At 40.8% G+C, this 22201-nt stretch overlaps 1 protein-coding gene across 1 annotated transcript in view; it reads right to left on the bottom strand.

Annotated features, from left to right (window-relative positions):
• The window catches only part of LRRK1 (leucine rich repeat kinase 1), a 135957-nt gene that overhangs the window by 83692 nt on the left and 30064 nt on the right, over nucleotides 1–22201 (bottom strand). Inside the window, exons 2-3 of the mRNA XM_040257040.1 lie at nucleotides 12124–12287; nucleotides 1689–1860 (exon numbers count right to left, since the gene is read on the bottom strand). Coding sequence (XP_040112974.1) covers nucleotides 1689–1860; nucleotides 12124–12287 — 336 coding nt within the window. The remainder of the gene's footprint in view (nucleotides 1–1688; nucleotides 1861–12123; nucleotides 12288–22201) is intronic.

Genomic DNA, 22201 nt, shown 5'->3' with positions numbered 1-22201 from the left:
ATAATTTGTGGGGTCCCATGTAAAACTTAAAATGGGGTCCCTTGTTTAAAAATTATTACAAATTTCAAGAGGGTAACTGCAGAGTGTAGTGGGCTTCCCAGGTGGCGCTAGTGGTAAGGAATATGTTTGCCAGTGCAGGAGACCTTAGAGACGTGGGTTCGATCCCTGGGTTGGGAAGATCCCCTGGAGGAAGGCATGGCAACCCACTCCAGTATTCTTGCCTGGGGAATCCCACAGACAGGGGAGCCTGACAGACTCCAGTCATAGGACTGCAAAGAGTTGGACACAACTGAAGTGACTTAGCAGGCATGCTCACAAACTAAGTGTGGGGCCCTTCTGAGTACGGGGCCTGTGTGACTGCATTGTCACAAACCCATGAAGCTGGCCCGACTCCCTTGCAACATTCTAACTCCCAAAGCCCACTGCTAAGACAATGCCTCAGCCTACAGCTGTAGCAATAACTGTAACAGATCCAAGGCCATTACCAGAAATCAAAGGAGACCAGGATGCCTGAGTCTACCAGAGGAAAAAATTACTTGTTATTAAGAAAGCAGCATAGCAAGGAACATCCAGACAATGGAATATTATTCAGTGATAAAATATGTGTGTGTGTGTGTGTGTGTGTGTGTGTGTGTGTGTGTATGAGCTCTCAAGTCATGAAAAGACATGGAGGAAACTGGAATGCATACTGCTAAGTGAAAGCAGTCTATCTGAAAAGGCTCAACTATATGTCATTCTGGAAAAGGCAAAACTGAAGACAGTAAAGAGATCAGTGGTTGCCGGGAGCTGAGAAAGAGATGAACAGGTGGAACAGGAGGGCAGTGAAATTATTCTGCCTGATACAGTAATGGTCCATATATGTCATTACACATTTGTTAACAGTCATAGAATATACAACCCTAGTACAAACTATGAGCTCCCATTAGTAATAACGCATCAATATTGGTTCATTCATCAATTTTAACAACTGTACCATTCTCATACAAAACATCAACAACAGGGAAACTGTGGAGGGTGGTATATAAGAATTCTTGGTACTTGCTCAACAATTTTTCTTTCAACCTAAAACTGCTTTAAAGAATACCCCCAGACTTCTGGATCTGGATCGGTAAACAGTGTGAGGACATAAACGTTTTGGAGTGCAGCGCCCCCACCCCTGCCAATGTCTGTCTGGTTCCTAGGAAAAGAGGGTCCCTGAAGGACTTCCCTGGTGGTCCAGTGGTTAAGAATCCACCTTCCAATGCAGAGGATGCTGGTTCAATCCCTGTTTGGGGAATTAACCCCACATGCTGTGGGGCAGCTGAGCCGGTGTGCCACAGCTGGATAGAAGCTTGCGTGCAGCAATGGGGATCCTTCGCGCCATGACCAAGACTCAATAAAGCCAAAAAAATAAGGAAATGAGTATTTTTTCAAAAAGAGGGTCCCTGAGCAGGGGTGAAGAACTCACACCCTGGGACTTACCTGGCAAAATGAGTGAAGTGGCTCAGTCGTGTCTGACTCTTTGCAACCCCATGGATGGTAGCCCACCAGGCTCCTCTGTCCATGGGATTTTCCAGGCAAGAGTATTGGAGTGGGTAGCCATTTCCTTCTCCAGGCGATCTTCCCACCCCAGGGATCAAACTCGAGTCTCCCGCACTGCAGGTGGGTGCGTTACCGTCTGAGCCACCAGGGAAGCAAAGCCTCTTTACCTGGCAAAGACTCGAGTAGCTCCTGAACGACATCAGTGTGCCCAAACTGTGCAGCCACCACGGCAGGGTTGTCGTCGGTGGGCTCCGTCCGTAGCTCCACCAGCCTCTCAGTGAGAAGATACCGGACGGTCTCCAGGTCACCATGGGCTGCAGAGATACTCAGGAGCTGGCTCTGGTTAAAACAGAGCAGGGACAAGACGTCAGCAAGAAGAGTGCTGTTGGGAACTGCCAAGAGAATCGACTCTAAAGGTTCACCAAGCCCATGGGCAAGTCTGGGACTGTGCTGCCCAGGACGGCAGGACCAGTCACGTGTGGCTGTTAAGGCTTGAAACATGGCTCATGCCAACTGAGATGTCCTGAAAATATAAAATCATATGTGATTTCAAAGTTCAGTTCAGTTGCTCAGTTGCGTCTGACTCTTTGCGACCCTAAGCAGCATGCTGAGCTTCCCTGTCCATCACCAACTCTTGGAGCTTGCTCAAACTCATGTCCATCGAGTCAGTGATGCCATCCAACTATCTCTTCCTCTGTTGTCCCCTTCTCCTTCTACCTTCAGTCTTTCCCAGCATCAGGGTCTTTTCCAGGTGATTTCAAAGACTTATTACAAAAACGGTAAACTATCTTGTCAATATTTTCTGGGGCTCTAAAATCACAGTGGATACTGACTGCAACAAAGAAAATTAAAACACACTTGTCCCTTGAAAGGAAAGCTATGACAAACCTAGACAGTGTATTAAAAAGCAGAGACATATTTTGCTGACAAAGGTCCATATAGTCAAAGCTATGGCTTTTCCAGTTGTCATGTATGGATGTGAGAGTTGGACCATAAAGAAGGCTGAGCACTGAAGAATTGATGCTTTCAAATTGTGGTGCTGGAGAAGACTCTTGAAAGTCCCTTGGACTGCAAAGAGATCAAACCAGTCAATCCTAAAGAAAATCAGTCTCGAATAGTCACTGGAAGGACTGATGATGTAGCTGAAACTCCAATACTTTGGCCACCTGATGGAAAGAGCCAACTCATTGCAAAAGACCCTGATGTTGGAAAGATTGAAGGCAAAAGGGAAAGGAGGCAGCAGATGGTTAGATAACTTAGACAGTATCACCAACCCAAGAGATTTGAGTTTGAGCCAGCTCTGAGAGATAGTGAAGGACAGGGAAGCCTGGTGTACTGCAGTCCATGGGGTTGCAAAGAGTCAGACACGACTTACTGACTGAAAAACAAAAACAATCTTGTCAATAATTTTTATATTGATTACATGTTAAAATGATCATCTTTAATATATTCTACTTAAATAAAACAGAGAATTAAAGTTTACCTGTTTTGTGAAATTTGACCAATATCTGTGTTTTAGTCAACAATATTGTATCACAGGTTAATTTCCTATTTTCTTACAAGATGATATTTCTTTATATTTTCAGAATTGTATTAGAATACTATTAATAGTTATATAATCACAATAGTAAAAGATGTTCATCAGTTTTCACAATTAATAGTCAGACAAAAAATAAAAGATAATTATAATTGCAAGCCATAATGGAAACATGATTAACCTAACAGTATAAAATAATTACAGTTTGAGGCATTAAGCAGAGTGATGTGGTACATGGAAGTACATATACGCACATGTTTTCATCCACCCAGCCAGTCCATGTCTTTTGGTTGGTGCATTTAATCCATTTACATTTCAGTTAAGTTTGATATGTATGATCCTATTACCACTTTCTTAATTGCTTTGGGTTTCTTCTTTGTAGGCATTTTCCTTCTTTTATGTTTCCTGCCTAGAGAAGTTCCTGTAGCATTTATTGTAAAGCTGGTTTGGTGGTGCTGAATTCTCTTAACTTTTGCTTGTCTGTACAACCTGATTTTGACATCAAATCTGAACGAGGTGTTGCTGGGTAGAGTATTCTTGGTTGTAGGTTCTTCCCTTTCATCACTTTAAATATATTGTACCATTCATTTCTGGCTTGCAGAGTTTCTGTTGAGAAATTAGCTGATAACCAGATGAGAATTCCCCTGTATGTTGTCGTTTTTCCCTTGTTGCTTTTAATATTTTATCTTTGTCTTTAATTTTTGTCAGTTTGATTACTATTTAATATGTGTCTCAGTGTATTCCTCCTTGGGTTCATCCTGCCTGGGACTCTCTGTGCTTCCTGGACTTGGTTGGCTATTTCTTTTCCCATGTTAGGGAAGTTTTCAGCTCTTACCTCTTCAAATACTTTCTTGGGTCCTTTCTCTCTCTCTTCTCCTTCTGGGACCCCTATAATGCAAATGTTGGTACACTTAATGTTTTCCCAGAACATTCTTAGGCTGTCTTCATTTTTTTTCATCGTTTTTTCTATATTTTATTTTATAGCCGTAATTTCTATTACTCTCTCTTCCAGGTCACTTATCCATTCTACCTATGATTCTGCTGTTGATTCCTTCTAGAGTATTGTTCACCTCTGTTTGTTTGTTCTTTAGTTCTTCTAGGTCTTTGTTAAACATTTATTGCATCTTCTCCATTCTTTTTCTGAGATCCTAAATCAAATGGATCAAATTGCCAACATCTGTTGGATCACTGAAAAAGCAAGAGAATTCCAGAAAAACATCTACTTCTGCTTCATTGACTACACCAAAGCCTTTGACTTGTAGATCACAACAAACTGTAGAAAATTCTTAAAAAGATGGGACTACCAGACCACCTGACCTCCCTCCTGAGAAATCTGTATGCAGGTCAAGAAGCAACAGTTAGCACTGGACACGGAACAACAGACTGGTTCCAAATAGGAAAAGCAGTACATCAAGCAAGGTTGTATATTGTCACTCTGCTTATTTAACTTATATGTAGAGTATATCATGTGAAACGCTGGGCTGGATGAAGCACAAGCTGGAATCAAGATTGCCAGGAGAAATATCAATAAACTCAGATACACAGATGACACCACCCATATGTCAGAAAGCAAAGGAGAACTAAAGAGCCTCTTCATGAAAGTAAAAGAGGAGACTGAAAAAATTGGCTTAAAGCTCAACATTCAGAAAACTAAGATTATGGCATCAGGTCCCTTAACGTCATGGCAAATAGATGGGGAAACAATGGAAACAGTGACAGACTTTATTTTAGGGGGCCCCAAAATCACTGTAGATGGTGACTGCAGCCATGAAATTAACAGATGCTTACTCCTTGGAAGAAAAGTTATGACCAACCTAGACAGCATATTAAAAAGCAGAGATATTACTTTGTCAAAAAAGGTCCTTCTAGTCAAAGCTATGGTTTTTCCAGGAGTCATGTATGGATGTGAGAGCTGGACTATAAAGTAAGCTGAGCACCGAAGAATTGATGCTTTTGAACTGTGGTGTTGGAGAAGGCCTTGAGAGTCCCTTGGACTGCAAGGAGATCCAACCAGTCCATCCTAAAGGAGATCAGTTCAGTTCAGTCACTCAGTCGTGTCCGACTCTTTGCGACCCCATGAATCGCAGCACGCCAGGCCTCCCTGTTCATCACCATCTCCCGGAGTTCACTCAGACTCATGTCCATCGAGTCACTGATGCCATCCAGCCATCTCATCCTCGGTCGTCCCTTTCTCCTCCTGCCCCCAATCCCTCCCAGCATCAGAGTCTTTTCCAATGAGTCAACTCTTCGCATGAGGTGGCCAAAGTACTGGAGTTCGAGCTTCAGCATCATTCCTTCCAAAGAAATCTCAGGGTTGATCTCCTTCAGAATGGACGGGATGGATCTCCTTGCAGTCCAAGGGACTCTCAAGAGTCTTCTCCAACACCACAGTTCAAAAGCATCAATTCTTCAGTGCTCAGCTTTCTTCACAGTCCAACTCTCACATCCATACATGACCACTGGAAAAACCATAGCCTTGAGTAGACGGACCTTAGTCGGCAAAGTAATGTCTCTGCTTTTGAATATACTATCTAGGTTGGTCATAACTTTTCTTCCAAGGAGTAAACGTCTTTTAATTTCATGGCTGCAGTCACCATCTGCAGTGATTTTGGAGCCCAAAAAAATAAAGTCTGACACTGTTTCCACTGTTTCCCCATCTCTTTCCCATGAAATGATGGGACCGGATGCCATGATCTTCGTTTTCTGAATGTTGAGCTTTAAGCCAACTTTTTCACTCTCCTCTTTCACTTTCACCAAGAGGCTTTTTAGCTCCTCTTCACTTTCTGCCATAAGGGTGGTGTCATCTGCATATCTGAGGTGATTGATATTTCTCTGGGCAATCTTGATTCCAGCTTGTGTTTCTTCCAGTCCAGCGTTTTTCATGATGTACTCTGCATAGAAGTTAAATAAGCAGGGTGACAATATACAGCCTTGAGGTACTCCTTTTCCTATTTGGAACCAGTCTGCTGTTCCATGTCCAGTTCTAACTGTTGCTTCCTGACCTGCATACAGATTTCTCAAGAGGCAGGTTAAGTGGTCTGGTATTCCCATCTCTTCCAGAATTTTCCACAGTTTATTGTGATCCACACAGTCAAAGGCTTTGGCATAGTCAATAAAGCAGAAATAGATGTTTTTTTGGAACTCTCTTGCTTTTTCCATGATCCAGTGGATGTTGGCAATTTGATCTCTGGTTCCACTGCCTTTTCTAAAACCAGCTTGAACATCAGGGAGTTCATGGTTCATGTATTGCTGAAGCCTGGCTTGGAGAATTTTGAGCAGTACTTTACTAGCATGTGAGATGAGTGCAATTATGTGGTAGTTTGAGCATTCTTTGGCATTGCCTTTGTTTGGGATTGGAATGAAAACTGACCTTTTCCAGTCCTGTGGCCACTGCTGAGTTTTCCAAATTTGCTGGCATATTTGATGACTTTCACAGCATCATCTTTCAGGATTTGAAACAGCTCAACTGGAATTCCATCACCTCCACTAGCTTTGTTCGTAGTGATGCTTTCTAAGGCCCACTGGACTTCACATTCCAAGATATCTGGCTCTAGATTAGGGATCACATCATCATGATTATCTGGGTCATGAAGATCTTTTTTGTATAGTTCTTCCACATGGAAGAATACATTTCTTACCTTTTAGAACTAACACCCAAAAAAGATGTCCTTTTCATTATAGGGGACTGGAATGCAAAAGTAGGAAGTCAAGAAACACCTGGAGTAACAGGCAAATTTGGCCTTGGAATGCGGAATGAAGCAGGGCAAAGACTAATAGAGTTTTGCCAAGAAAATGCACTGGTCATAGCAAACACCCTCTTCCAACAACACAAGAGAAGACTCTACACATGGACATCACCAGATGGTCAACACCAAAATCAGATTGATTCTATTCTTTGCAGCCAAAGATGGAGAAGCTCTGTACAGTCAACAAAAACAAGACCAGGAGCTGACTGTGGCTCAGATCATGAACTCCTTATTGCCAAATTCAGACTCAAATTGAAGAAAGTAGGGAAAACCGCTAGACCATTCAGGTATGACCTAAATCAAATCCCTTATGATTATACAGTGCAAGTGAGAAATAGATTTAAGGGCCTAGATCTGATAGAGAGAGCGCCTGATGAACTATGGAATGAGGTTCGTGACATTGTACAGGAGACAGGGATCAAGACCATCCCCATGGAAAAGAAATGCAAAAAAGCAAAATGGCTGTCTGGGGAGGCCTTTCAAATAGCTGTGAAAAGGAGAGAGGCAAAAAGCAAAGGAGAAAAGGAAAGACAAGCATCTGAATGCAGAGTTCCAAAGAATAGCAAGAAGAGATAAGAAAGCCTTCTTCAGCGATGAATGCAAAGAAATTGAGGAAAACAACAGAATGGAAAAGACTATAGATCTCTTCAAGAAAATTACAGATACCAAGGGAACATTTCATGCAAAGATGGGCTCGATAAAGGACAGAAATGGTATGGACCTAACAGAAGCAGACGATATTAAGAAGAGGTGGCAAGAATACACGGAAGAACTATACCAAAAAAATGGCGATCAGTCCTGGATATTCATCAGAAGGACTGATGCTGAAGCTGAAACTCCAATACTTTGGCCACCTGATGCGAAGAACTGGCTCATTTGAAAAGATCCTGCTGCTGGGAAAGACTGAAGGCAGGAGGAAACGGAGACGACAGAGGATGAGATGGTTGGGTGTCCATCACTGACTTGATGGACGTGAGTTTGAGCAAGCTCCGGGAGTTGGTGATGGACAGGGATGCCTGGCGTGCTGCAGTCCATGGGGTCACAAAGAGTAGGACGTGACTGAGGACTGAACTGAACTCATCTGTGCTATTATTATTTTGAATCCTTTTTCTGGAATGTTGCTTATCTCCACTTCATGTAGTTGTTTTTCTGAGGTTTCATCTTGTTCTTTCATCTGGGAGATAATTGTCTGCCTTTTCATTTTGATTAAATTTCTGTGGCTGTGGTTTATGTTTTGGAGCCTCTAGGATTGCAGTTCTTGCTTCTTCTGTCTGTCCTCTGGTGGATGAGGCTGTTGGGAAGGACTGGTATGGGAAAAAACTGGGTCTTTTCCTGGTGTGCAGGGTCATGCTCAGTAACACTGTAATCTGCTGATGGGTGGGGCTCCCTCCCTATTAGCTGTTTGGCCTGAGGTGACTCAGCCCTGGAGTCTACAGGCTCAATGGCAGGGTTAATAACCACTTCCAAGAGGGCTCGCTTGCCAAGGGGCACCTCCCAGAACTGCTGCTGCCGATGCCTCTGTCCCTGTGGCAAGCCACTGCTAACCCACACCCTCACAGGAGACCCTCCACTGTTCCTTATGTGTTTTCAAGATTGCACATTGTGTTTAGTTGCATTGAGCGGTTTCCGCTACATGCAACAGGTTCTGATAAAGTCTTTCATTTTTAATCTGCTACAAATATTTTCTAATTTTCCTTATTATGGTTTCTTAGATACACCCATCATTTAAAAGGGAACATTTATTTTCCAAATACATGGAGTTTTTAAAGTATCCTTGATGCTAATTTCTCATTTTGATATTGGCTTCTCATTTAAATTCTTTCTTCACTGCAATCACCTTCTGTGTTTTCTCTTTTAACCTTCTTGAGGTTTTTTAATGCGAAGTCTCTTGGTAACTGTCACATTACACTTGAAAATATGTGGGTTATTTTCAAATAGCTTTTGATATTGATTTCTAACATAAGTGCACAGTGATAAGAGAACAGACTCTGTATGACTTCAATACCTTTGACCATGAAAGTTTTGCCCTTTGTTTTACACCCCTGGATATGTTCCAGTGTCTTCTGGTTTATGGTCTGTGGCAACTTCACTAGAACTTGTACCCTGCGTTGTGTGACAACTGTATACATCTTAATAATGTTGAATTGATTCACAGTGCTTTTCAGGTCTACTATATCCTTCTACTTTCATGTCCAGTTATTCTATTAACTTTTGAGGGTTTGATTTATTTTGAAATTCCAACGAAAAACCTTAATTTATCTACTTAAAAAATTGTAATACATATTAGAACTATATGTAACTTTGTTCTGCATTTTTCAAGTCTTCTGTAAATGTGTTATAATACTATCAGAATTTTAAAAATTAAGCATTAAGAAACGTTTACCTGTTTTTGTTTAGTTTTTTAATGCTACTTCTAGAAAACTTGACCTTCTAAGTGTCTCATATTCTATTTCTTTGGAACAGCATCATTGTTCTGCCAAAAGTTTTCACTCTCATCTCAGGTTCAGATTTGTTAACAAATTATATTATATAGTTATATATATATATCCTCATTATATACAAATTAACGATACAAATATTTATTAGAGAATTATCTAGTCTACTTTCAATACACATTAAAAGGGAAAAAAAAGAAACAGCAGAGGAGAGCAATCGTATATACACCATGAAGCTGAATTTGCTGATGTCTGGACTTAAACATGCCTTCCCAGGTGGTGCTAGTGGTAAAGAAACTGCCTGCCAATACAAGAGATGTAAGAGGTGCAGGTTCAAAGGGAAGTTCTGTGTGACGGCAGTCTGGAGTTCCATTTGGGAAAAGGTCCCAGGCAGTGCGACTGCTCTGTGGGTAACACTTTGGACTGTTGCTTCTTGAGTCCCCACTTACAATCCCCAGGCCACAAACGATGGGCCAACAACTTTGACCTGCTCCAGTTCTCCCATAAGAAGAGAGGTTTTGACCACACACACTGTGAATTCATAATGGGAGGAATCAAAAATGCTCAGTTCAGTTCAGTCACTCAGTTACATCCGACTCTTTGTGACCTCATGGACTGCAGCACGTCAGACTTCCCTGTCCATCACCAACTCCTGGAGCTTGCTCAAACTCATATCCATTGAGTTGCTCATGCCATCCAACCATCTCATCCTCTGTTGTCCCCTTCTCCTCTCCTGCCTTCAATCTTTCCCAGCAGCAGGTCTTTTCCAATGAGTCAACTCTTTGCATCAGGTGGCCACAGTATTGGAGCTTCAGCTTCAATATCAGTCTTTCCAATGAATGATTCAGGACTTACTGCATTTTGAATTGAATGGTTTGATCTCCTTGCAGTCCAAGGGACTCTCAAGAGTCTTCTCCAACACCACAGTTCAAAAGCATCAGTTCTTCAGCACTCAGCTTTCTTCACAGTCCAACTCTCCCATTAGTACATGACTACTGGAAAAACCATAGCTTTGACTAGATGGACCTTTGTTGGCAAAGTAATGTCTCTACCTTTTAATGTCTCTAGGTTGGTCATAACTTTTCTTCCAAGGAGCAAGTGTCTTTTAATTTCATGGCTACAGTCACTATCTGCAGTGATTTTGGAGCCCAAGAAAATAGTCTGTCACTGTTTCCATTGTTTCCCCATCTATTTGCCATGAAGTGATGGGAGCAGATGCCATAACTTTAGTTTTTTGAATGTTGAGTTTAAAGCAAACTTTTTCATTCTCCTCTTTCACATTCATCAGAAGGCTCTTAGTTCCCCTTCACTTTTAGCCATAAGTGTGGTATCATCTGCCTATCTGAGGTTATTGACATTTCTCCTGGCAATCTTGATTCCAGCCCGTGCTTCATCCAGCCCAGTGTTTCTAATGATGTACTCTGCATATAAGTTAAATAAGCAGGGTGACAAAATATAGCCTTGACATACTCCTTTTCCTGATTTGGAACCAGTCTGTTGTTCCATGTTCAGTGCTAACTCTTACTTCTTGACCTACATACTGATTTCTCAGGAGGCAGGTCAGGTGGTCTGGCATTCCCATCTTTTTAAGAATTTTCCAGTTTGCTGTGATCCACACAGTCAAAGGCTTTGGCATAGTCAATGGAGATGTTTTTCTGGAATTCTCTTGCTTTTTCTATGATCCAACAGATGTTGGCAATTTGATCTCTGGTTCCTCTGCCTTGTCTAAATCCAGCTTGGACATCTGGAAGTTCTTGGTTCACATACTGCTGAAGCCTTGCTTGGAGAATCTTCCAAAAATGCTGTCTTCTCAATAATTATCAAGCACACTGAACTTGACCATTTTCCCCCCAAAATTATCTTACAACTTTGAGAACAGGCTGGAGGTTTAGTAACTGAGCTATTTCCAACTATTAATTAAATGAAGACCTTAAACCTGTGCTAATCAAAGTATTGCACACAAAACATCAATAAAGTGCTCTCCTGGTTTACAGCCAATAAGAATTTCCCACAAGGACCAGAACATTGCAATGATCTTCCCAAGCTGTAGGCCAGCAAGAGGGTTGATCTCTACAAGCTTTTGGAAAAAAGTTTGGCATATGTTTCCAAATTTTAAAAAGGCTCTTACCCACATTCTCAATTTTTGCAAATCTACCTAAGTGAAGAAAATAGCTGACAATAAGAAAACAATCAGGCAAAAAACATTCAGTGTAGTATTATTTAAAGTAATAAAAAATTAGAAACAATCCAAATATCTAACCAAAAGGAATAGCCAGATAAATGAGAGTGTCTCTACCAGATGAAATGTCATGTACCCACTGAAGGTGATGCACATAAGGAATCTATAGTCATACAGAAAATGGTTCATATAATATTAGGTAAGAGAAAGCAGTATGCAAAACTATACATAAATAAGACTCTATCTATATTAGAAACAATAGAAACAAAAAAACGAATGTTCAGATCAGCAACTCGGAACAGAGTATACCAAAAATGCTCAGTGGCATTGTTTGGATGATTAATTTTGGTTCTTTTTCCCTTTACTTTTATATGTTTTTAAATTTTTCAGTTTGCACATGTGCTATTTTATAGTGGAAGAAAGTATAAAAGACTATATTAGGTTAAACCCTCGATTGTCAATTTTGTCCTTTTCCTTTCTGTGACCCCTTCCTGCCCCTGGGAATGATGGTGCAGCGTGCTTACCTGACAAGCTGAGCAGTCCACTCGAAAGGACTGACACCAGGAGGTTTACATAAGAAACAAGGAATTCAGAACCCAGGAAATAGCCCCATTATTATAATGATAACAAGAAAATAATTTTCGTGGTAACCTTCACTCAACCTGGGTCCCCAGATCTGGCCAGAAGGGCTGGCCTAGACCTTACCTTTTCCAGCTGGGATGTGCTCTCGTCACAGGCTTCTCGGAGCAGATGCTGAGCTCTGCTGACGTCTCCTCGCCTGTATGCAGCATGAATGCCTTCCGTCCTGGGGCTCTGCACTATGGGCTCACTGCCTGGCATGGAGAGTTTGCTGCCCATGTCCCCAGCACCTGGGTGAACAGAGGCACACACAACATCATCTCCACCGCCAGTGCTGCTTATGGGAACCACCAGAGAGGAGAGCAGGATGTGCTTTAGCCAGAGAGGGTTGCTCTGAAATGCTGCCACTCTCACCCAGCACAGCCAACTTCAGCACCTGCCCCCTGTGGAGGCACTTCCTGCATGGAGCCAGAGGTGAAAGCGTGGGGAGGCTGGAAGATTCTGGAGTGAGACAATGCCCGGAGAGTGGGTTCAGGTCCCCCAGGGCAGCTGCCTGGCAGTCTGGCCTCACCAACAACACCACCAAACTGCCCCACCGCTATGTCCCTCAGAGGGATACGGTATCCCGTGGAGGAAGAAAGGCAAGTCAAAACCTGAGCGTGAGGAAATCTAGACCCTCTCTGCCTGGAAAATGCCACAAAGGCATGGGATTTAGAATGGCAGCCCTCACTCCATACTTGCAGGGTCTGAAGATGCAGACGTGAAACCAGTCAGCCCTTGGAGCTCCCACTCTAGACCGGCTTTATAATTAGCAGTCTGCAGATCCCAGAAGGCTTCAGAGACTTCCTGCCCATCCTAAAGTTGCACAGAAAATTGTGCATGTATGTGTGTGTGCATGTGTGCGCACATTTCTCTGGGAAGAAAATTCAAGGTTCCTACTAGATTTGCAAATGTGTTACTGAACCACAGTCTAAAGTTCTGTCTCTATCACAGAAAAGACTGCAATGAATGAGTAGTTACATTTTGATTGTGTTAAGTGGCAGCAGAAATGGGGACAGAATTCGAAAATCATTCTTGGGCCAAGTTCACACAGCTTGTAAGAGGCAAACAGTGACTGGTGTTTGATTCACCAGCTCTTAGGCTGGGGCTAACCCCACTCCATCTCTTTGAAGAGATGAAAAAAACAGGCTTTTTTTTTCATGTAAAAATGTAAATGATGAGGAAGGTTGCCTTCCAAACATTCACATCACAAAAGCAAATCACATTACAGCAGCTAACATTTGGAACAAAGTCTTTTTCAAAATCTATTTACAATAGGATAAAAATTACATGTTTAGAAATAAATTTTTAAAATGATGGATAAGATCTATACCCTGAAAACTATAAACATTGCTGAGAGAAGTTAAATAAGACCTATACAAATGGAAAGACATCTCATGTTCATGGATTAAAACAATCAATATTATTAAGTCTCAATTCTCTCCAGTTTTATCTATAGATTCAATATAATCCCAACCATAATTCCAATAGGATTTGAGGGGGATAAAATTGACAACCTGATCCTCAAATTTGTTCAAAAATTCAAAGGAGTTACCCGAAACAATCTTGAAAAATAAGAGTTGGAGGATCTACACCACTTGATTTCAAGTCTTACATAAAACTACATAATAATCAAAGCAGTGTGCTACTAGTATATACAAATTTATCTGTGGAACAGAATAGCTTCTCAACTTTCTGTTGGGAAATAGACTCATACTTGTACATCCAATTAATTTTTGATAAGGGTGCCAACACAATGAGAAAAGCAAAAATTTTTTCAATAAATCGTGCTGGGACACTGGACATCATTAAATAAAAAGGGACTCTGACTCCTACTTCTCACCACACACAAAAATTACTTTGAAATGGATCATGGATTTAAACATAAAGGTTAAAACCGTAGTACTTCTAGGAAAAAATATCACAGGAGGACATTTTTATGACTTCAGAGTAAGCAAAGCTTTCTTAGATGGGACACAGAGAGTAATAAACATAAAAGGAAAAAATCACTAATTAGACTTCAACAAAATTTAAAACTTATGCTCATCAGAAAGTTGATCTACCATTTAAAAACTATTTACCATTTGACAATGCGTAGGCAAGTTACATACTGGAAGAAAATATTTGCAAAACATACACCCAAAAAATGAATAGTATTCAGAAAACAGGAAGAACTCCTATAACTTGGTAATAAAGGACAAACAATCTAGTTAAAAACAAGCAAAGATTTGAATAGCAGAAGAGATTCAAAAAGCTCAATATCATTAGTCATCAGGGAAATAAAAATTAAACACCACTACAATCCCACAAAAGTCATTTAAATGGGATAAAATTTAAAAAGACTGACAATACTTGGTGAGGATATGGAGAAACCAGAACACTCATACCTTATTGGTTGCGTCTAAAATTGTACAAACACTTTGGAAACAAGTCTAGTGGTTCCTTACGAAACTAAGTACACACCTATCCTGTGACTCCCTTATTCTATTCTTAGATATTTACCCAAGGAAATATGTCTAAAACTATATCCAATAATGTCTATATTAAATGCCATTCATGGTATTTTCAAACTGTAAAGGTGTTCATCAAAAGGAATTCAATAAATAACTCCCACAGTATAGTGACTACTCAGCAATCAAAAGGAATAAACTGCTGATCCATTAAATGATTGATGGGAATTTAAAAACACACAGCTGAATGAAAGAATGACTTCATAAAATGATCCCATTTATATGCTGTCCTGATCCATGGTGGGGAAAAAATCAGAACAGTGGTTCCTGAGGGTAGGCATGAAGTGTACCAGAAAAGGGGCACCAGGAAATCGTTGGGGCATGGTTCCATATCTTGGTGACCTTTTCAGTATACAGGTGCTGGTTTTTGTCAAAACTTATCAAATAGTCCAATGAAGATATGTACATTTTCTTTATATAAATTTTATCTAAAAATTACAAACAATATTAAACTATAGTGAATAAAATGAATACTAAAGTATTTGAGGGTGAAAAGTACAGATATTTCCAACTTAATTTGAGATGCATTAATAATAACAGATTGATAGATGGACAGAAGAACAGAGAGATGGATAGAAATGAGAGTAATTTCAGAAAGTGTTAATGGTAGAATTTAGGTGGTGGGTATATGGACATACATAGTTCAATTCTTTCAGTTTTACTGTATGTTCAAAACTTTTCACAACAAAGTCTTGGGAGAAGTAAATCAGAATAACGTACCCTAAATGCAAGGCCTGCCATATGGCATACTGAACAAGTTCCACCACCAGTGCAGAAAAATCCTGCTTGGGGAGAAAGGGAAAGAGAAACTGCTTACCGTAAAGGTCCTTGATACCATTCAGAGTCTTTGTAGCTCACTCTAAGCCATGACTATTTCCAAGACAGCCATTCTGAAAACCCACGTTAAGTGGATTTCAGGAGCATCACTCACAATCTGCACCCTTCCCGAAACATGAATGCAAGACTGCTGTGTTTAAAGGGAGTTTACTGGAGTTTTGGCTGTGTATTTTTAGATAGAGGAATCAGAAAAGAGCTTACACGTTAGGCAGCTTCCCAGGTGGCGCTAGTGGTATAGAATCTGCCTGCCAGAGCTGGAGACAAAAGAGATGCAGGATATTGGGAAGATTACCTGGAAAAGAAAATGGCACCCCACTCCAGTATTCTTGCTTGGAAAATCCCACGGACAGAGGAGCCTACTACTGTCCATGGGACCGCAAAGAGTCAGATGTGGCTAAACACTCACAATTCAAGGCAGCCTCACGTCTCAACACACACTAACAATCCTCATTATCTATTATTGTTTTTATATTTGTAGTTACCTTTTATCTACCATTTCTTATTTCTCTCATTTATCTCTTTTAATTGGAATTACCATCTTATGTCATTTCTTTTTATTTTTAATTAGAAGATAATTGCTTTACAATATCATGTTGTTTTCTGCCATATAACAATGTGAATCAGTAATAACTAAATATATATATATACACACACACACATATATATATCCCCTCCCTCTTAGTTCTCCCTCCCACCCACCCCTCTAGGTCATCACAGAGTGCCAGGCTTGGCTCTCTATGTTATATAGCATCCTCCCACTAGCCATCTATTTGAGAAAGTGGCACTGATATATACAGTGCCGTGTAAAATACTATCCTGTAAAAGATGTAAAATTTACTACCATATAAAATAGAATCCTCATTAATTATTAATAATCAGAGACCCTGAGACACTTGAGCCCCACAGGCAGGGAGAAGGAGGGAAGCCACTCGGGGGAGAAGCCTTTGGCGGGGCAAGAAGGCAGAATACACAGCAGCGTCATCCATCAGAAGGGGTACTTAGTCACGTCACTGCTCATCTTTCAGAACTAAACATCCCCCTTAGCTCCATAAAAGACAGGTGTGTGCAAAGGCATAAAGTAACTTCTCTTCAGATTAGGAATAAAGTAACCTCTTCTGTTCACCTTAGGAACATAAATAGAAACTTCACCTTTACACCCAAGTTAGGCAACACTGCCAAGGTGGAACCTAGGACATGGGATGCACATGAAATTACAAGGGTGGTTTTACTTTAACTTGATTTTTAAATCATTCAGTGTTAAAGCTCAACATTCAGAAAACGAAGATCATGGCATCTGGTCCCATCACTTCATGGGAAATAAATGGGGAAACAGTGGAAACAGTGTCGGACTTTTATTTTGGGGGCTCCACAATCACTGCAGATGGTGAATGCAGCCATGAGATTAAAAGACGCTCACTCCTTGGAAGGAAAGTTATGACCAACCTAGATAGTATATTCAAAAGCAGAGGCATTACTTTGCTGACTAAGGTCCGTCTAGTCAAGGCTATGGTTTTTCCTGTGGTCATGTATGGATGTGAGAGTTGGACTGTGAAGAAAGCTGAGCGCCGAAGAATTGATGCTTTTGAACTGTGGTGTTAGAGAAGACTCTTGAGAGTCCTTTGGACTGCAAGGAGATCCAACCAGTCCATTCTGAAGGAGATCAGCCCTGGGATTTCTTTGGAAGGAATGGTGTTAAAGCTGAAACTCCAACACTTTGGCCACCTCATTTGAAGAGTTGACTCATTGGAAAAGACTCTGATGCTGGAAGGGATTGGGGGCAGGAGGAGAAGGGGACAACAGAGGATGAGATGGCTGGACGGCATCACTGACTCGATGGACGTGAGCCTGAGTGAACTCCGGGAGTTGGTGATGGACAGGGAGGCCTGGCGTGCTGCCATTCATGGGGTCGCCAAGAGTCGGACAAGACTGAGCGACTGAACTGAACTGAACTGATGTGGAATAAATGACGTAATTAGAAACACTCTGCTTAGTTCTATTTATATATATATTTGTTTTTAATGCTGTGGTTTTTTCAGTTTGAATCTGATTTTCTTAAGTTACATGGACAACACATGTCCACTGTCACTGACACAAGAGCTGGGGGTTCTGGTCCAAACAAACTGTTGGAAGGACATTATGGGAAAATATCAATTAATGCATATGCCTTTAATTTAATCTGCCAACTTCATTTAATTTCCTGAAATTGTAAAGAGAAGGGTGAACATTTATTTAAATTAAAAAAGACCAAAATGCAAAGTATTAATGATGGGCTGAGGGGAATTAGATAGGATTAGAAAATATTTTTCTTTATTTCCTAAAGTCTCTGTAATGGAATCATATGACTTAATTTAAAATTTTAAAGAAATCAAATAAGTAATAAAAGAACACATTCTCATTGGAAAAAAAATTAAATAGTACAGAGATACATCATGTAAGGCAGAAACCCTCTTCCCCACCATGAAATGTCTTTTGTTAAAGGTAAATATATGTACTTTAATAGTAATTTTATGATGCTGAAGCTGAAACTCCAGTACTTTGGCCACCTCATGCGAAGAGCTGACTCATTGGAAAAGACCCTGATGCTGGGAGGGATTGAGGGCAGGAGGAAATGGGGACGACAGAGGATGAGATGGCTAGATGGCATCACCGACTCGATGGACATGAGTTTGAGTGAACTCCGGGAGATAGTGATGGACAGGGAGGCCTGGCATGCTTCAATTCAGGGGGTCACAAAGAGTCAGACATGACTGAGCGACTGAACTGAACTGAATAGTAATTTTATTTTTACAAAAATACTACTAAACTTTTATATTGAGAATTGGTGACCTTTGATTTAAACTTAGAGCAAGATAATTTATTTATACTATCTGAGATTATTTGATTATTTTTGCCCATTAATCAAACATTTCCATAATTATATTCTTTAATACAGTAAAACATCACAGTTCTAAATATTTTATTCATACATATTTAAAATTCATACTCAAATACAACCCCCAAACATATTCAATATATTGAATCTATTTCAATATATTAAATATGTTCTATTCAATCTATTTCTATCTATCTATTTCAATATAATATTAATGTAGCAGAGAACTAAACTAGGAGGAAATTAATAGTAGAACATTAGAATGATTCAGTGTCAAAATTTTTTTAAATCCTTTTTGTTCTCTATTACAATGGGTGTATTTTCCTAGATAACAATGAAAATTCCATATATATATCAACCGGCATCCTACTTGCTTTTAAGATAAAGTTAATATGCTTAGTAAAGAAGATAACTTTAAAAAAAGGAGACGGGGAAGCCATTAGCGTAGTTTTTTTTTTTTTTTTAATTTTTAAGGTTTGATTAGTGTTGCTCATTTGTTTTTGGGAAAGAGACAACCAGAAGTAAGTAGAAGCAGGAACTAGTGAAGGAAAGCTATAAATGTAGTGGATGACTAGCATTATGGATTTAGCACACAGACTTACTCAAGAATACAAGAAATATTTCCAATAAGCTGTGATGATGACAAGTGAACATACTTCTGCTGCTGCTGCTGCTAAGTTGCTTCAGTCGTGTCCGACTCTGTGCGACCCCATAGACGGCAGCCCACCAGGGTCCCCCGTCCCTGGGATTCTCCAAGCAAGAACACTGGAGTGGGTGGGTGATAAATGTTAATATCTATAAGGCCTGGTATTTAAATATGCTGGACATGGGCAGTAAATGAAAGTTCATTATGTGAAAAAGTATTTATTAAAAATATTTTAAAACATATGAAACCAGACCACCATTTAGCCTTTGGTAATCACTTTCAAGTTAATAATCTATTTACAAAAAAAAATACTTTCAGTAACACTGTATGTTTTACATATTCTGACATTTATAGGATAAATGGTTTTAGTTGCCAATAACTCAACCTCTAAATATTATTTCTGTAATTCAGGTTTTAGAAAAATAAGTTATTTTGACTATAGGAAAATGAACAGGAATTATTCTTCCTCTTTTATTTTGGGAAAGCAATGAAATGGAATTTCACAAATGTTACAGAATGATATCTGGTGATACAAGCCATGCTACTTACACTAACGGTTCATTGTGGCCTTCCCCATTTAGTCCTCCGTTGTCTGCTGATTCTGAATCTGTTCTGGCTTTATATCCTAATGAGGTATTCTTACCTTTCCTTCTAGAACAGTATTTATTAAATCATTCCTCCTGACCCATAGTCAAACTAAAATTCTCTCTTTACTGCTTTTTTATTTTTCTGTGAATCTAGGACAATGGAGAGGTAGTATGAAAGTGACTTTAAATTCACATCAATTCTAAATCAGTTTGTCTCTTACATATATATATTTATTATACTACTGCTTAATTCTCTCATCCCCATCAAGGAAAGCATGCATGACAGAAGACAATGTTCTTTCTTGATTCAAAAATCTCTGGCATCCCCTGTGTATCCTAGAAAAGACACTACCATTTACATGAATACATGCTTTAAAAGAAAAATTACATTCACCTGCATCAATGGAGTAGCAAAAAGTAAAAATATATCTAAAAACCCAGAGTTCACAGCAGAATAAAGAGTAAATTCTAGGCTGCGACTGACCTGGTCATAATTGTTCAATAGCCTTCCTGTGCCACTGTCCCTTGAACCCCTGTGTGGCCAAATCCTGGGGTCAGGGGCTGTCCCTCCCTGGAGCGGACACCCTCCTGGCACTGCGGGGGCCCGTCCGCCACAGTCCTGGGCTCACCAGCCTTCAGCGAGAAGGATGCTTCTTTCTTTGTCAGCTGTCCCTCTAGGGTTTTAGCCTCAGCAGCACTTTTCATCTCTGGGTCGCATTACAGTGAAATCCAACCCTTTACTTCTTCAGGGAAGAGGCAGAGGTTGGGTGTGTGGAGGGCAACATGACCCCCGGGGTGACCCTCAGCAGTAATTCCTCACCGACTCCAGATGGCTGGGGCTCAGCTCCATCAGGCTGGGCCATCAGACCAGCATCAGAAACGAAAGCAAAGACAGAGGTGGCCTTGGCCAGAGGCCTGGCTCACGGCTCACACGGAGCAGATCTCTAGCCGCGCAGGCTGCACGTTTCTCACACCAGCAAAGCCTCCCAGCACTAATAGGAAACTTCTCTGTGGATATTTTCACCAAATCCCTGAAATGAATTTTTGCTAATAAAAGGGGCATGGGCAGTTATACCTACAAGCAGGCTGGACAGAGGGCAATCACACGTATAACAGTGTGATTATCTTTAGAAATAAAAGATACAACTATTCATAAGATATCATGTTATGTCTACCTGATATACTCAAAAATTTAACAAGCTCTAAATTTACTGCTGGCCGGAGTGTTGCGGAATTGGTTCATTTGTCATGGGAAGCCTAACTGAGACAGGCTGGGACCTGGGACCCTTTACTGTAGTTCTGCAATGCTTGCACCTAGACCAATGTCTCTCAGAACTATGAAATACAAAGAAAATAAAGAGGCTAAAAGTAACTGTATATGCAGGTCAGGTAGCAACAGTTAGAACTGGACATGGAACAACAGACTGGTTCCAAATAGGAAAAGGAGTACATCAGGCTGTATATTGTCACCCTGCTTATTTAACTTGTATGCAGAGTCCATTGTGAGAAACGCTGGGCTGGAGGAAGCACAAGCTGGAATCAAGATTGCCCAGAGAAATATCAATAACCTCAGATATGCAGATGACACCACCCTTATGGCAGAAAGTGAAGAGGAACTAAAAAGCCTCTTGATGAAAGTGAAAGAGGAGAGTGAAAAAGTTGGCTTAAAGCTCAACATTCAGAAAACAAAGATCATGGCATCCGGTCCCATCACTTCATGGGAAATAGACGGGGAAACAGTGGAAACAGAGTCAGACTTTATTTTTTTGGGCTCCAAAATCACTGCAGATGGTGACTGCAGCCATGAAATTAAATGACGCTTACTCCTTGGAAGGAAAGTTATGACCAACCTAGACAGCATATTCAAAAGCAGAGATATTACTTTGCCGACTAAGGTCCGTCTAGTCAAGGTTATGGTTTTTCCAGTAGTCATGTATGGATGTGAGAGTTGGACTGTGAAGAAAGCTAAGCACCAAAGAAGTGATGCTTTTGAACTGTGGTGCTGGAGAAGACTCTTGAGAATCCCTTGGACTGTAAGGAGATCCAACCAGTCCATTCTGAAGGAGATCAACCCTGGGATTTCTTTGGAAGGAATGATACTAAAACTGAAACTCCAGTACTTTGGCCACCTCATTTGAAGAGTTGACTCATTGGAAAAGACTCTGATGCTGGGAGGGATTGGGGGCAGGAGGAGAAGGGGACGGCTGAGGATGAGATGGCTGGATGGCATCACAGACTCGATGGATGTGAGTTTGAGTGAACTCCGGGATTGGTGATGGACAGGAAGGCCTGGCGTGCTGCGATTCATGGGGTCGCAAAGAGTCAGACATGACTGAGTGACTGAAACTGAACTGAACTGAGAAGAGACAGAGAGCTCAATCCTCTCTCCCACACGAGGACACGATGAGAAGGTAGCGTCTACAACCAGGAGGTGGGTACTTGCCGAGAACAGAACCTGCCAGCACCTCATCCTGGACTTCCTGGCCCCTGGAGTGAGAAAGAAATGTCTGCTATTTAAGGCACTCAGCCTTTGGCAACTTTATAGCAGCCTGAGCCATCTAAAGTAGTAGAAGCGTTAGCCACTCAGTAGTTTCCAACTCTTTGCAGCCCCATGGACTGTAGTCTGCCAGACTCCTCTGTCCATGGAATTCTCCAGGCAAGAATACTGGAGTGGGTTGCAATTACCTTTTCTGGGGGATCTTCTTGACCCAGG

Source organism: Oryx dammah, unplaced genomic scaffold (genome assembly GCF_014754425.2).
Source record: "Oryx dammah isolate SB20612 unplaced genomic scaffold, SCBI_Odam_1.1 HiC_scaffold_16, whole genome shotgun sequence".
Classification (NCBI taxonomy): Eukaryota; Metazoa; Chordata; class Mammalia; order Artiodactyla; family Bovidae; genus Oryx; species Oryx dammah.
Note: the sequence above shows the minus strand (reverse complement) of the source record. Positions and strands in the feature narration are given on the sequence as shown.